Source organism: Piliocolobus tephrosceles, chromosome 1 (assembly GCF_002776525.5).
Source record: "Piliocolobus tephrosceles isolate RC106 chromosome 1, ASM277652v3, whole genome shotgun sequence".
NCBI classification, from domain to species: Eukaryota; Metazoa; Chordata; class Mammalia; order Primates; family Cercopithecidae; genus Piliocolobus; species Piliocolobus tephrosceles.
The window spans coordinates 36048791-36066392 of NC_045434.1; the positions used below are offsets into that span (position 1 = coordinate 36048791).

Sequence of the window (17602 nt, forward strand, 5' to 3'; positions counted from 1 at the left end):
GACATGGCTTTAAGAAAGTAAAAGATATTCTTTATTTTTAATTTATTTTAATTTTAAATTTACCTACAGTTTATTGTTTGACCTTGATTCTACAATTTAATCTCTCTGATGTAACTTTTAAATTAAGATATCTATTTGTGCTTATTTCCTAAGGATAGTCCAAGGATTGATTAATATTTTATGTAAGCAAAAATGAGTTATTTCAATGATAGTATAATCTAGGCTGTTGGTATATGAAAGAATAGTTGGGAATTTATGCACTTTCACAGAGAAGCAGCAGGGACATAGCTAGTAGAATATGTAAGGAAGTAGTATGTTTTTCCTGTGAAGAAGACTTGCCTTTTTTACTCTTTCTCAGGAAAGTTTGCCCCTTTTCCTGATATGTAAATTCAGGTGTCAAATACATTAATCAACATTGCTTTAGGTCATTAACAACTTCTCCCTCTGAATCAAGAAGCAGGAAGTTTGGGTTTTAGTATTGGATTTTATTTGTATTCATTCATTCCAGAAACATTTGTTAAGCACTTACTCCCTGGTAAGTACCGTGTGTGGTATGCAGGGATGAGTTGATGGCTCATGTCTTACAGACAGGTGAATTGAGGAGATAGACGTGCAAATGACTATGATAGAGATATGTACAAAGTACTGCAGAAACATGGGAAGGGGAGCAAATTAGAGCCAGTGGAAACTAGTAAGTCTTCTCAGAGTAGATCATGTTTAAGCCTAGAGAAATACTCCAGAACTAAACAGAGAAAGGGAGTAGGGTATTTGACAAGTATGTTGTGTCTGATTTTTGCATACAGGTTTTTTGTATTTTATTTCTGGGACCCAGCCTCAGCAAATACTGTAATGCAGAGGTTCTCAAACTTTCTCTATTCACAGTGCCCTTTGGGTTTCAGTATTTTCACACTCCTAAGTCAAAAGAAATACCTCACAGTTAAGTAGGTTTATTAAATAGGTAGGTTCAAACCGCTTACTAAATATTTAATGTCCTAACAATTTATTAACCATTTGGAAAAGTACTTCACATACATTGAAAGAAAAAACCTTTTATTTTATTCTCATTTATTCAATATCGCTTACCAATGTAAGGCATGTACTCGTTGCCATGGTACAGCTTCTCTGACCTTGGAATCAGATTGGATGTTACCACCTTCATTTTCTGTTGCATGTTAATTTTCACACAATACTTGTTTTTTTAATCACACAACCACCAATCAAACCAGTTTCAAAAAGATATGATGTCATCAAAATTAATACAATGCATCTAAAGTTGAAAACTGTGAACTGTGTTAAGTTCATGCTGTGTCTGGCAGATGTTACATATCATTGTTATTTCCCTCAATTTAAAATCCTATGGCATCCTTGCGAGTTTGCTATGGAACCCTGGAATGCCTTGATGTACAATTTGAGAATTGTAGCTTTAATAGGTTATTATCTATGACCAGGCTAAAGAAGAGATTAGTAGCTGGGCGTGTAGTTCACGCCTGTAATCCTAGCACTTTGGGAGGCCGAGGTGGGCGAACTGCTTCATCCCAGCAGTTCAAGATCGGCCTGGCCAACATGGTAAAGCCCATCTCTACAAAAAATACAGATATTAGCCAGGCATGGTGGCGTGTGTTCCTGTAGTCCCAGCTACTCAGGAGGTTAAGATGGGAGGATCACCTGAGCCTGGGGAGGTCAAGGTTGCAGGGAGCTGTGATTATGCTTCTGCACTCCAGCCTGGGCAACAGAGTGAGATTTTTTGAGACCCCGTCTCAAAAAAGTTAAATAAATATCAATAAAAAAAGAGAGTAGCTTAATGTTGTATAGTGAGCAAAAGAAAATAGGGTCATACTAGCTGATGATTTGATTTCATTAAGAATTGTAATGTTGAAAGTTGGACACAGGCACGATCATTTCTATTTTAAAATTTGGTGTGGTTTTTACTATTTGATTTACTTAAAGTGGGTCATTTGTATTATACTCATTTTTTAACAGATGGATGAGTTACATATATCTATGATCCAGTGGATGGTAAACTTGCTGATTTTAATGATACCCAACTTTACTGACCAAGACTGTCTCCTAAAGTTGGAGGACGAAAGTGGTGAGAAACACGATATAGGAGTTGCGCGATTAGAGCTAGATGCGATTGAACTGACAAGGAAGTTGTACCAATACTCCCGCTATTTGAGCAGGTGAAGCTATCTGGTTATTTTATTGTCGCTCTTTTGAAGAATTGAATGTTGCATAAAACAGAGAAGAGACAGTGAAGTAGTAGCAACAGGAGTTATTTTAAAACCTTGAAAGAAATACTAGTTCAGTTTTTCAACTAGCTTTAACACCATGACCAGTTATAATATGAGATTTTGGGTTTTCTTTTGAAAACTGTCAGCATGGGCAGGATGAGAAGTGTATGTATGTGAGAGTAAGAATTAGGAAAAAAGGACTCACTTTCTTGCATAAATAAGACACATCTTACACTTTTGCACATACTGGTGAGGGAGTGGATTTAAGAAGAATATTGTAATTTCCTATGTGCTGTCATGTATTTTTTTAGACAGAGTTTTCTTCTGTCACTGAGGCTGGAGTGCAGTGGCGTGATCTCGGCTCACTGCAGTCTCCACCTCCTAGGCTCAAGAGATTCTCATGCGTCAGCCTCCTGAGTAGCTGGGATTTACAGGAGTGCACCACCACCCCTGGGTAATTTTTGTATTTTTAGTAGAGACGGAGTTTCGCCATGTTGGCCAGGCTCGTCTCGAACTCCTGATCTCAAGTGATCCGCCCACCTCGGCCTCCCAAAGTGCTGGAATTACAGCCATGAGACACCATGCCTGGCCCTGAATGTATACTTTTCTGTGCTTCACTAAATGCCAACCAAACATCTTTTTACAAAATGGAAAAACAAAAACAAAAACAAAAAACCCACAAGCCCTTATATCTGAAAAGCTGGATTTCCACTGAATAAAGATGAAGTCTGGAAAATTATAATCTAAGATACAAGCTTGATGCTATGATTACTTTAAATTCAGGAAGTAGCTCTTACAATCTAAGCAAATTTTCCCTTCATTTCAATTCAATATTACCAAGGGTCAAGAATAAGAGGGATGGAAGGAAGAAGGAGGACAAGGGTAAGAAACTGAGGAGACAAATTATTCTCCTTGGTGAGTCAGTAGCTGAGTTATTATGGTGAACTTCCACTGTGTCTGGATTTGTAACATTTTAAACTTAGAAGAAGAACCAACAATAAATAGGTTATGCTGAGTGTGTATGTTCTCTTTTTCTTTTTTTCCCTCTTTTTGCAGTTGTTGCGAAGGGATGGTAACAGCAATGGCTCTGAGTAAATCCACTAACTCACACAGAAATGCTACTGAAGACCTTTATGAGGTGGATAAGTTGAAGGTAATAACCGTTTTCCCCTTAGTTTTGTTTTTGTTTTGTTTGTTTTTATCAGATTTTTGAAGTTCAATTGATGTACAATAAACTCACATATTTAAAGAATACAATCTTATAAGTTCTAAAATATGCATATACTCATAAAAATGGTTAATAAAAACTAAAAATAGGGAACATGTCAAACACACCCAGAGTTTCATTGTACTCTTATTTATTCTTCCAGCCTCATCTTGTCACCAGTGTCTGATCTACCACCTAACACCAAAGATTATTTTTTATTTTCTAGAATTTATAAAAGTGGAATTATAAAGAATGTACTCTTTTTTTGTCTGACTTCTTTCACTAAGCATGAGTACTTAGAGGTTCATATTGTTGTTTTCATCAACTACTTATGGTTTTCAGTGCTGAGTAGTATTTCATTGTGTGGATAGACACAATTTATTTATCTAGTCTCTGTTGATATGCATTTGAGTTGTTTCCAGTTTTAACTTATTGCTAGATAACTTCAGTGCATATTCATATATTAAGTCTTTGAATAGACATATACTTTCACTTCTCTTCGGTTGATATCCAGGAATGGAATGGCTGAGTCACATGGAATGTGTGTTTAACTTTTAAAGAAACGGTCAAACTGCCTTCCAAAGTGGCTAATGGGTACAAAAGTGCAGTTAGATAGAAGGAATAAGTTCTAGTATTCAATAGTACATTAGGGAAATTATAGTTAACAATAATTCATTGTATATTTCAAAATAGCTAGAAGAGAAGAATTGGCTGTCTCCAACACAAAGAAAAGATATATATTTGAGGTGATGGATACCCCCATTACCCTGCTTTGATCTTTACACATTGTACACATGCATCAAGATTAAACCTGACTAAAAAGATGATCAAGAGAGCCCAAAATTGGTCTGCTAAAAGAGTAAAATTGGGAAGCTTTTGGCAAAATTAATTAAGACAAAAAGATGCAAAAAAATATATCAGGTATGTGTAATTCAGATGATTCAGATATTCGAAAGATAGTAGGAAGAGATTATGAAGGACATTATCACAAACATTTGAAAACTTAGATGAAATGGACAAATAAATATAACCCAGAAGACTTGAGAATAAATTAAAAACCCAACTAGTCCTATAACCATTAAAGGAATTAGTCAAAAATCTTCCCCCAAAGGATGCTCTAGGTGTAGACAGCTTCAACAGCAAGCCCTATCAAACATTTAAGAAATAAATAATTCTATTCTTATACAGACTCTTTCAGAGTCTAAAGAAGAGGGAATACTTTTTATACAAAAACCCAAAAGGGATTGTGCAAGAAAGGGAAATTACAGACCAGTCTCATGTGGAATACAAAAATCCTAAACAAAATACGGGCAAATCAAATCCAGCAGTAAATGAGAGGGGTAATACATTATGAACATGTTAACTTTATTCTAGGAATGCAAGTTAGTAATATAACTTCTGTAATGTATCTATAGGTACACTGGATACAACCCAATTAATAAAAAATTAATGGCATATATATAATATATATATGTGTGTGTATATATAAATATAGATTGCCATTAATTGCAGGGTACATTGTGTGTGTGTGTATATGTATGTATATGTAATGCCTGCCAGCATTAAGTAGTTCTAAAATGAAATACAAAAAAGGTAATATTTATGATAATTTCAAAATATAAAATACTCAGGAATAAATCTAATAAAAGTTGATCAGTTCCTTTCTGGAGTATAGTTCAAACATTATTTGAGAAACATTAAAACACCTAAATGGAAGATACACCATGTTCATAAACTGGAAGACTCTATATTGTAAAGATGTCAATTTTCCTCAGAGAGAGGAGAATGTAGCGGTCCTGTCCAATACACTAGCCACTAGCCATATATTGCTATTTATATTTGAATTAATTTATTTTTATTTTTTGAGACAAAATGTGGCTCTGTAGCCCAGGCTGGAGTGCACTGGTGCAATGTTGGCTCACTGCAACCTCCACCTCCCGGGTTCAAGAGATTCTAGTTCCTCAGCCTCCTGAGTAGCTGGGATTACAGGCACAGGCCACCATGCCTGGCTAATTTTTGTCTTTTTAGTAGAGACAGGGTTTTGCTATGTTGGTCAGGCTGGTCTTGAACGCCTGGCCTCAAGTAATCCACCCATCTCAGCCTCCCAAAGTGCTGGGATTACAGGCATGAGCCACCATGCCCAGCTGAATTAATTTAAATTTAAAAATTTATTTCTTCAGTCATATTAGCCATATTTTAAGTGCTAAGTAGTACATATTGCTACCAGGGATCATATTGGACCATGCACACATAGAACATTTCTATCACTGTGGAAAGTTCTATTAAACAGCACTCATCTAGGGGTCACAATCAAGTTTCCAACAGGTTTTTTTTTTTTTTTTTTTTTTAACTTGACAAACTGTCTTTAAAAGCTGTTTTGGATATTCAAAGAATCAAGAATAGCTAACACACTCTTGAAAATGAGGTGAGAGGACTCATCCTCTCATATTTTAAACTTCTTGTAAAGCTAAACTGACACAGCATAGTGTTAGTTTAAAGGTGGACAACTGTAACAATGGAATCAAAAACAGAACCAAAAATTTATGGCCTTTTATATAAGGATGGCATATAGCATTAATGAGGAAATTATGAACTTTCCAATTAAAAATACTAGGGGACTGGGCGCGGTGGCTCATGCCTGTAATCCCAGCACTTTTGGAGGCTGAGGAGGGCGGATCACGAGGTCAGGAGATCGAGGCCATCCTGACTAATACGGTGAAACACCGTCTCTACTAAAAATACAAAAAATTAACCAGGCATGGTGACGCACGCCTGTAGATCCAGCTACTCGGGAGGTTGAGGCAGGAGAATCCCTTGAATCAGGGAGGCAGTGGTTGCAGTGAGCTGAGATTGCGCCACTGCATTCCAGCCTGGGCGACAGAGTGAGACTCTATCTTAAAACAAAACAAAACAAAAAAACCCCAAAACTAGGAATATTGGTTATCTATATAGGAAAGATGAAATTAGACTTGTACTTCACATAAAAATCAGTTCCAAATTGACTAGAAACCTACCTGTGAAAGTCAAAATTATAAAGCTTTTAGAAGATGATATTTCAGATCTTGGGGGTAGGAAAATTTTTTTTAAAGTAAGAGATAGGAAACACTAACTCAAAAGGAAAAGGTTCATAGTTTTGATTACCTTAAATTTAAGAATTATTTTTATCAAGAAAATACCATTAAAACAAAAACAATCCACAAAATGGGCGAATGTATTTGCAACACTTATAACTGACAAAGGGCCAGTATCCAGAATATAAAATGACCTTCTAGGAACCAATATTATAAAAATACACAACCCAATGGAAAAATGGGCAGAAAGCTTGAACGTATACCTCACAAAGGAGAAAATCCAAATGGCTGACATACTTATGAAAAGCTGTTGAATTTTGTAAGTGATAAGGGAAATACAAACTAATATCATTACTTACATAACAAATTGGCAAAAATTACAAAGTCTAGGCCGAATGTGGTGGCTCATGCATGTAATTCCAGTACTTTGGGAGGCCGAGGTGGGTGGATTACCTGAGGTCAGGAGTTCAAGATCAGCCTGGCCAGGACGGTGAAACCCTGTCTCTGCTAAAAATACAAAATTAGCCCAGCACGGTGGCACGCACCTGCAATCCCAGCTACTGGGGAGGCTGAGGCAGGGGAAGTGCTTGAACCTGGGAGGCAGAGGTTGTGGTGAGCTGAGATCGCACCATTGCACTTCAGCCTGGGCAACAGAGCAAAACTCCATCTAAAAGAAAAAAAAAAAAAAGAAATTGCCAAGTCTGGCAATATAAGTGTTAATAAGAATAGGGGAGCAACAGGTACTTCCAATACTGCTGGTAAGAATATAAATTTGTACGTTCACTTTGGAAATCAGTTAACATTATCTGTTAAAGTTGCAACACACCTTGCAACAAACAATTCTATTCATCTGTCAGTATACCAGAGAAACTCTTATACAAGTGCTCTAGACTAAGAGACATATGTAAGAACATTCTGGCCAGGCGTAGTGGCTCATGCCTGTAATCCCAGCACTTTGGGAGGCTGAAGCGGGTGGATCACCTGAGGTTGGGAGTTCAAGACCAGCCTGACCAACATGAAGAAACCCCATCTATGCTGAAAATACAAAATTAGCTGGGCGTGGTGGTGCATGCCTATAATCCCAGCTACTTGGGAGGCTGAGGCAGGAGAATCACTTGAATCCAGGAGATGGAGGTGGCGGTGAGCCAGGATCGTGCCATTGCACTCCAGCCTGGGCAACAACAGCGAAACTCCATCTAAAAAAAATAAAAATAAAAAGAAGAATATTCCAAGATTATTCCTAGAAGTATCCCCAAACTGGAAACAACTCAAATGTCCATAAATAGTAGAATAATTATTATGAATATTATGGCATATGAAGACTGGAATATAAGGATCAATTCTCTCTTTAAACCGCATATGTGCATTTTTATGTCTCTGTATATATGACAGATCTCACAGTTTTTAAACAGTGTGTTATAAAAAATTTTATGTACAACATCTTGCTAATAAATTTTAAATCTCTAGGAGGTGGAGACTTTTCTAGGAAAATAGTAAGTATCATTAATACTTGAAGGAGAAAATTGGCCAACTTTCAGTGAAAAATTGGATGCACTAATTTTTAGAAATGCTAAAAATATTGCCTGGATTCCTCAGGCAGGTTTTTTCAGACTCCCAAGCAGTAGGGTAATCACCACGCTATATAAACAGCGTAAGAGCTTAGATAATGACTGAAAGTTTTCCCATTTTATTTCACATAGCTAATAATATCCTTTAAAAAGTCCAGATGAGTATAGAGAAAATAAATCTTATATATGAATATATAGGTGCTAAATCCAAATTTAAAATAGCAAATTTCAGGTGGTAGAAAATTATAAGACTAAAACACTATGAACAGTTAGGGTACGTGTCAGGGAAGCAATAATATTTTACTATTTGGAAATGTGCTACTATAGGTATATGTATGTCACTTCTCATCTAAGAGTTGAATGAAATGTCTGAGTTCTCATTTTGGTTCTGGGAAGGCTTCAGAAGGGTTCTTCACAACAGGCTGATATACCTCTGAACCAAGCAGTCTCTTGGAGCCCACACTACACATCTAGAAATATGTTCAAGCCTTCTCATACCTGCTGGGACTAGCCCCTTCTTCTGTCCACCCCAAGATGTGGTGCGGATCCTGATTTTGGCAGGCTGGACCTGCCACAGATGGTGGTGGAGACCCACTGGCCAGCTCCAGGACACACTTAGTCCTCATTTACCTGAAAGGAGGGAGAGCTCTGTGTGGTGAGACCAGGTTTTCAGATAAAGGTAATCTGGAATGAGGATTTCAAGATGTTTTGAGGTGTATCTCCCTGTAAAAGTTAAGGATATAGCCATACGGAGGACACTATCATGAGGAGCCCTTCCTAAGGGAACTTCAGGGTTCAGGGACTTATATAAAACCATCCAGATGAGATTTTGTGGAAGCCTTGTGCTATGGGCCATTCATTGCCTGTGCCACCCCAGCCCCTGACTGGATGCCCATAACCTGACCATCTCTTTGAGGACCTACACTTTCCACTAGTGCTGCTTTGGTCCTCTGTTAAACTCTTTCTCACTTAATAACTGTTTTCTAGTGATTTCAGATAAATAAACTGGGGGAGTGTTATCAGAGGAGGCTGAGAATCTGCTCTCACACCAGAGGTAAGGCTGTAACTGAGCCTACGCAAAGACCTTCTTCTGCTAAGAAAATGTATATGCCTCTTCTCTAAGCCTGAGGCCTCTCAAGAGTATATCAAACGAGTTTATGGTAGGGGGCTCAGCAGACCATACTGAGGTACTCTTTAAAAAAATGGTTAGTTCCGTCTTCATGAAGATTATTTTTATTTCAAATTCATCACCATCCTGGACTGCTACTATCTTCCCCTGATCTAGACAAACCTCTGTGGTACATGAATCTTTATGACATCAGACTTTGGGATTTCTATGGCCTCATCCATATCCCATTAGGTGAAAAGAAGAAGATGGTTTTCCAGAGAAGTCTTGTCTAATGTGGCTCTATGGTAATGCTGTGTGGCTTGTGCCACATTCTAGCATTTGACCTACTAGACTGATACTTGGATGACATTAGTGCGAGTTTCCCACCAGCTAATGTTTCTTGGGCTCCTTTCCAGCCAAGGAGATTTGCATGATGCTGGACAGGGTTCAGGTGCGGTGGTTCATATCTGTAATCCCAGCACTTTGGGAGGCTGAGGCGGGTGGATCACCTGAGGTCGGGAATTTGAGACCAGCCTGGCCAACATGGTGAAACTGCATCTCTACTAAAAATACAAAATTAGCCAGGTATGATAGTGGGTGCTCCCAGCTACTCAGGAGGTTGAGGCAGGAGAATCCCTTGAACCCGGGAGGCAGAGGTTGTGCTGAGCTGAGATTGCTCCACTGCACTCCAGCCTGGGCAATAGAGCAAGATCCTGTCTTTAAAAAAAAAAGGCTAGTAATGAGAGAAATATGAGGTATATTACTGCTCATCGTGGTTGATTTCAGGAGCCTACAATGGGTCACCGCACACTGCCATTTTTTGGCTAGAGTGATCAGATCTCTGCTCCCAGAGAGGATAACATTCCCCAGTTCTCAGGGCTTTTATTAACTAATAAGGAATAATGTACCTTTTAAACGTTTAAACCAGCTCTTAGCTGTTAGGAGATCTTGTAAGTATAGTTTAACTATTTACCTTAGGTGATTAAAACCTGCTACAGACCTTTCCCGTATCTCAATAGATAAAAGGTGAGCATCTTTTCCAAAAGTGTCTCAAATCTTTATTCATTCACTTTATTAGCGGTAGAGAGATTTGTTTTAGTGGTTAAGCACAGACCACCTAGATTAGAATCCAGACATCATACTTAACTATTTTTGTGACCTTGAGCAAGACATTTAACTATTCAATTTCTCAGTTTCCTCATCTTAAAAAATGAGGATAATAATAGGTAATGTCTCATATTAAGGATCAAATGAGTTAATATATGCATAATGCTTAGAACAGAGTCTGACATATAATTAAGTACAAGGTAGGTGTTTACTACTTCTGTTGTTATTATGCAATCACAGTTGACCTGTTCAGTTGCATAAAATTTATTAGGAGGCCATTTAGACATTAGTAAATAAAACAATCTTTTGGATCTGTTTTTATGGCACTTCACTACTCCCTGTCCCATTACAACCCAGATCCCAAACCCTGTCAATAAGAGATAATATGATTTAGGTCTATGTTAATACCCAGTCACCTCTGCACATATCTTTGAACTGAACTGATATAAAGTTAATTGAATATAGTTATGTTTAGTGGAATTGTATTTAGCAGTTCCTCAATAGCAGTGAGTGAATAAATATGCTGGTTTTTTCTGCTTGTAATCTTTTATCTCTTCTCAGAAAGAATGTTATGAATGGATCAACACATGCTCTTGCCTCCTTTCTAATATCAAAGGCAGAAAAATTACATTATTGACATATGAAGAAATAGAGCAGCTACTTGAAGAGGTATTTGCCACATGTTAGCATTGGTTATTGTTCAGGTTATTCCTGTATTTCAATAGATAAGGTTCACAGCTTTTTCCAATCAATGTTCTGAATCCTTGTTCATTTACCCTAACATATGAGAATTTTGGTTCTGATCAAGATCTTTGACAGCTCTTCTTCCCTCTAAGGAAGAGAATCATCCACTCAGTATTTTGCGTCATGTTTTTAGCAGGTGGTTTTTATAAAGGAAAGAATGGTTTTCAGGTAGAAGCTCCCTGCCACTTCCTGAGGCATATCCTCACGTTCATCTCCTTCTGTGCTCACCCTTTTCCCTCCCCTCCAGTCTCAGTCTTTCCATCCGAGGTTATTTCTTCCTTCGAGCACTTAATCCCATGTTCAGTGGCTTCTCTCTTTTGCCTCTTTAATGTCTTCTCTAATTGTTCCATTTTATCAATCTAAAACATAGTCATTTCTCCCATCCTAAAAAGTGTGTCCCTTGCCCTTGTCCCTCTGCTGCTACTTTCTCTCTTTCCATTCCATCACAATCAATTTGTTTAAGCTCTGTAAGGTCACCTTATTGCCAAATCCAAGTATCTTCCATTCTATATTTAACCTGGCTTCTCTGTAGCATCTGGCTCTCTTAACCATTCACTTCTTTTGCAACCTCTCTTCACAAGACAAAAGTGTCCTGGTTTTTCTCCTACTTCTTTATTTCTTTTCACCCTTGTTTTAGACTTTCACCCTTGTCTGCCTCTTAAATGTTGATATTCTATCCTTGGCTTGCTTTCACTTCTCATTTGTACACACAACCTATTCCAGTGTTTCCCATGGTTTTAATTACCACCTGCTTACCAAGAATCTCAAATCAGTGAATATCATGTGCCATCACAAACTCAACTCTTGTTTGTATTTCAGCCTCTTTGAAGGTGTTCTCCTCCAGTAAATTCTGAAGAAACTCCCATTGTTATCAGAGTCATACTCTACAGGTATGATCTGATGGCCTATATGTCAGTGTCTGGGGTCTGAGAAAGAAGGGGAAGGTTCTATCTACACATTTATGAAACTTTTTTTTTTTTTTACATTTAAACACTGAAGAAACATCATCTTTCTAAATTATTCACTTTTAACAAATATTCATTTTACTACGCTGTCCAGATCTTGGCCAGAATTATTGTGAAATAACCACTGAATGATTTTATTAAGATTATAAGTCATAAATTATAGTATACTTTGAGAAACTTAATGAAGTACCGCAGACATGATCTTGGTGTATCAGATCTAGGAAGAAATCTGAGAACTATACAGAATCAGAGACTTGAGAGCAGAAGGGAATTTAAAGGCGATTGGATTTAACCTTGCATGAATCTGACAACAAATCTTTGATTTTTTATTTTTCCATAGGTTACTGGGATACAGGTAGTGTTTGGTTACATGAGTAAGTTCTTTAGTGGTGATTTCTGAGATTTTGGTGCACCCATCACTCGAGCAGTATACACTGCACCCTATTTGTAGTCTTTTATCCCTTGCCCCCTCCCACCTTTCTCGCCAAGTCCCCTAAGTACATTATATCATTCTTATGCCTTTGCATCCTCATAGCTTGGCTCCCATGTATCAGTGAGAAGATATGGTGTTTGGTTTTCCATTCCTGAGCTACTTCACTTACAATAAGAGTCTTTGGTAGTCCCAGCTACTCAGGAGGCTGAGGCAGGAGAATCTCTTGAGCCCAGGAGGCTGAGGCTTCAGTGAGCTGAGATCACGCCACTGCACTCCAGCCTGGATGACAGAGCGAGACTCTGTCCCCTCCCCCCCAAAAAAAGATTCTCCAATCTCATCCAGGTCATTGCAAATGCTGTTAATTCATTCCTTTTCATGGCTGAGTAGCATTCCATCACACACACACACACACACACACTATTATATATGTAATATATTATATATAATACATATTACATATAATATGGTATATATAATATATAATATATATGGTATGTGTATATATATGTGTGTATGTGTGTGTATATATATGTGTGTATGTGTGTGTGTGTGTGTGTATATATATATCAGTTTTTTATCCACTTGTTGATTGATGGGCATTTGGGTTGGTTCCATGATTTTGCAATTGTGAACTGTGCTGCTGTAAACATGAGTGTGCAAGTATCTTTTTCCTATAATGACTTCTTTTCCTCTGAGTAGATACCCAGTAGTGGGATTGCTGGATCAAATTGTAGTTCCATTTTTAGTTCTTTAAGGAATCTCCACACTGTTTTCCATAGCTGCTCTACTAGTTTACATTCCTACCAGCAGTGTAGGAGTGTTCCTTGATGACCGCATTCATGCCAACATCTGCTGTTTTTTGATTTTTTGATTATGGCTATTCTTGCAGGAGTAAGGTGGTATTGCATTGTGGTTTTGATTTGCATTTCCCTGATCGTTAGTGATGTTGAACTTTTTTTCAAATATTTGTTGGCCATTTGTATATCTTCTTCTGAGAATTGTCTATTCATGTCCTTAGCCCACTTTTTGATGGGATTGTTTGTTTTATTTCTGCTGATTTGTTTGAGTTTGTTTTAGATTCTGGTTATTAGTCCTTTGTCAGATGTATAGATTGTGAAGATTTTCTCCCACTCTGTGGGTTGTCTGTTTACTCTGCTGACTGTTCCTTTTGCCATGCAAAAGCTCTTTAGTTTAATTAAGCCCCAGCTATTTATCTTTGTTTTTATTGCATTTGCTTTTGGGTTCTTTCATGAAATCTTTGCCTAAGCCAATGTCTAGAAGGGTTTTTCCAATGTTACCTTCTAGAATTTCTATAGTTTCAGGCCTTAGGTTTAAGTCCTTAATCCATCTTGAGTTGATTTTTGTATAAGATGAGAGATGAGGATCCAGTTTCATTCTCCTGCATGTGGCTAGCCATTTATCCCAGCACCATTTATTGAAAAGGGTGTCCTTTCCCCACTTTATGTTTTTGTTTGCTTTGTTGAAGATCAGTTGGCTATAAGTATTTGGGTTTATTTCTGGGTTCTCTATTCTGCTCCATTGGTCTATGTGCTTATTTTTATACCAGTACCATGCTGTTTTGGTGACAATGGCCTTATAGTATAGTTTGAAATCAGGTAGTGCAGTGCCTCCAGATTTGTTCTTTTTGCTTAGTCTTGCTTTGGCTATGTGGGCTCTTTTTTGGTTCCATATGAATTTTAGAATTTTTTTTTTCTAATTCTGTGAAGAATGATAGTGGTATTTTGATGGGATTGCATTGAATTTGTAGATTGCTTTTGGCAGTATGGCTATTTTCACAATATTGATTCTATCCATCCATGAGCATGGGATGTGTTTCCATTTGTTTGTGTCATCTATGATTTCTTTCAGCAGTGTTTGTAATTTCCCTTATAGAGGTCTTTTGCCTCCTTGGTTAGGAATATTCCTAAGTATTTTATTATTTTTGCAGCTATTGTAAAGGGGTTGAGTTCTTGATCTGACTCTCCGCTTGGTTGCTGTTAGTGTAGAGAAGAGCTACTGATTTGTGTACATTAATCCTGTATCTGGAAACTTTGCTGAATTCTTTTATCAGTTGTGGGAGCTTTCTGGAGGAGTCTTTAGGGTTTTTTAGGTAAATTATCATATTGTCAGCAAATAGTGACAGTTTGACTTCTTCTTTACCAGTTTGGATGTCCTTTATTTCTTTCTCTTGTCTGATTGCTCTGGCTAGTACTTCCAGTAGTATATTGAAGAGGAGTGGTGAGAGTGGGTAGGTATCCTTGTCTCATTCCAGTTCTCAGAGAGAATGCTTTCAACTTTCCCCATCCAGTATTATGTTGGCTGTGGATTTGTCATAGATGGCTTTTGAGACAACTCATAGGGACATTGAGTTATGTCCCTTGTTTGCTGATTTTGCTGAGAGTTTTAATCATAAAGGGATGCTGGATTTTGTAAAATGCTTTTTCTGCATCTATTGAAATGATCATGTGATTTTTGTTTTTAATTCTGTTTATGTGGTGTATCACATTTATTGAATTGTGTATGTTAAACCATCCCTGCATCCCTGCTATGAAATCCACGTGATCATAGTGGATTATCTTTTTGATATGTTGTTGGATTCAGTTAGCTAGTATTTTGTTAAGGATTTTAATGTCTGTGTTCATCAGGGATGTCAGTCTGTAGTTTTCTTTTTTGGTTATGTCCTTTCCTGGTTTTGGTATTAGGGTGATTCTGGCTTCATAGAATCAATTAGGGAGGGTTCCCTTTTTCTGTATCATGTGGAATAGTGTCAAAAGGATTGGTATCAATTCTTCCTTGAATGTCTGGTGGAATTCTGCTGTGAATCCTTCCGGTCCTGGACTTTTTTGTTGTTGTTAATTTTTAAATTGCCATTTTAATCTTGCTGCTTGTTATTGGTCTGTTCAGGGTATCTAATTATTCCTGAGTTAAGCTTGGAGGGTTGTATGTTTCTAGGAATTTATCCATCTCTTCTAGGTTTTCTAGTTTATGTGCATAAAGGTGTTCATAGTTGCCTTGGATGATCTTTTGCATTTCAGTGGTATCAGTTGTAGTATCTCCTGTTTCGTTTCTTAATTAGGTTATTTGGATTTTTTCTGTTCTTTTCTTGGTTAATCTTGCTAATAGTCTATCAACTTTATTTATCCTTTCAAAGAACCAGCTTTTTGTTTCATTTATCTTCTGTATTTTTTTGTTTGTTTGTTTGTTTCAGTTTCATTTAATTCTACTCTGATCTTGGTTATTTCCTTTCTTCTGCTGGGTTTGGGTTTGGTTTGTTCTTGTTTCTCTAGTTCCTTGAGGTGTGACCTTAGAATGTCAGTTTGCACTCTTTCTGTCTTTTTGATATAAGCATTTAATGCTATGAACTTTCCTCTTAGCACAGCCTTTGCTGTATCCCGGAGGTTTTGATAGGTAGTGTCATTATTGCTGTTCAGTTCAAAGAATTTTTAATTTCCATCTTGGTTTCGTTTTTGACCAAATGATCATTCAGGGGCAGGTTATTTAGTGTCCATGTATTTGCATGATTTTGAAGGTTCCTTTTGGAGTTGATTTCCAATTTTATTCCACTGTAGTCTGAGAGAGTACTAAATTTATGAAGGCTTATCTAGTGGCCTATCACATTGTCTGTCTTGGAGAAAGTTCTGTGCACTGTTGAATAGAATGTGTATTCTGTGGTTGTTGGATAAAATGTTTTGTATATATCTGCTAAGCCCATTTGTTCCAAGGTATAGTTTAAATCCATTGTTTCTTTGTTGACTTTTTGTCTTGATAACCTGTCTAGTACTGTCAGTGGAGTATTGAAGTCCCCCACTATTATTGTGTTGCTGTCTACATCATTTCTTAGGTTTATTAGTAATTGTTTTATAAATTTGGGAGCTCCAGTGTTAGGTGCATATATTTTAGGATTGTGATATTTTCTTGTGGACAAGGCCTTTACCATTATATAATGTCCGGCTTTGTCTCTTTTAACTGCTGTTGCTTTAAAGTTTGCTTTGTCTGATTCAAGAATAGCTACCTCTGCTCGCTTTTGGTGTCTGTTTGCATGAAATGCCTTTTTCCACCTTTTTATTTCAGTTTATGTGAGTCCTTATGTGTTAGGTGAGTCTCCTGAAGTCAGCAGATAGTTGGTTGGTGAGTTCTTATCCATTCAGCAGTTCTGTATCTTTTAAGTGGAGCATTTAAGCCATTTACATTCAATATTAGTATTGAGATGTGAGATACCATTCCATTCATCGTGCTATTTGTTGCCTTTGTGCCTTTGTTTTTTGTTTCTGCTTTTTACATTTTTTTGGTTGTCTAAGTCCTGTGTGATTTATGCTTTAAAGAGGTTCTGTTTTGATGTGTTTCCAGGATTTGCTTCAAGATTTAGAGCTCTTTTTAGCAGTTCTTTTAGTGGTGGCTTGGGAGTAGTGAATTCTCTCAGCATTTGTTTGTCTGGAAAAGACTGTATTTTTTCATCATATATGATGCTTAATTTTGCTGGATACAAAATTCTTGGCTGATAATTGTTTTGTTTGAGGAGGCTGAAGATAGGGCCCCAATCCCTTCTAGCTTGTAGGGTTTCTGCTGAGAAAACTGCTGTTAATCTGATAGGTTTTCCTTTACAGGGTACCTGATGCTTTTGTCTCACAACTGTTAAGATTCTTTCCTTCATCTTAACTTTAGATAACCTGAAGACAATGTGCCTAGGCGATGATTTTTTTGTGCTGAATTTCCCAGGTGTTCTTTGTGCTTCTTGTTTTTGCATGTCTAGGTCTCTAGCAAGGCTGGGGAAGTTCTCCTCAATTATTCCCTCAAATATGTTTTCCAAACTTTTAGATTTCTCTTCTTTCTCAGGAACATCAATTATTCTTAGGTTTGGTCATTTAACATAATCCCAGACTTCTTGGAGGCTTTGTTCATATTTTCTTTTTCTTTTTTCTTTGTCTTTGTTGGATTGGGTTAATTTGAAGACCTTGTCTTCGAGCTCTGAATTTCTTTCTTCTACTTGTTCAATTCTATTGCTAAGACTTTCCAGAGCATTTTGCAGTACTATAGGTGTGCCCAATTTCCCTGAAGTTTTGATTGCTTTTTCTTTATGGTATCTATTTCCTTGAATATTTCTCCCTTCACTTCTTGTGTCATTTTTTGGATTTCCTTGCATTGGGCTTTGCCTTTCTCTGGTACCTGCC

The 17602-nt window shown here is 37.3% G+C and overlaps 1 protein-coding gene across 1 annotated transcript in view; it reads left to right on the forward strand.

Annotated features, from left to right (window-relative positions):
• Positions 1 to 17602, forward strand: part of AXDND1 (axonemal dynein light chain domain containing 1) — a 185197-nt gene that overhangs the window by 124921 nt on the left and 42674 nt on the right. The window contains exons 21-23 of the mRNA XM_026447899.1: positions 1981 to 2180; positions 3288 to 3384; positions 10854 to 10961. Of these exons, the coding sequence (XP_026303684.1) occupies positions 1981 to 2180; positions 3288 to 3384; positions 10854 to 10961 (405 nt within the window). The remainder of the gene's footprint in view (positions 1 to 1980; positions 2181 to 3287; positions 3385 to 10853; positions 10962 to 17602) is intronic.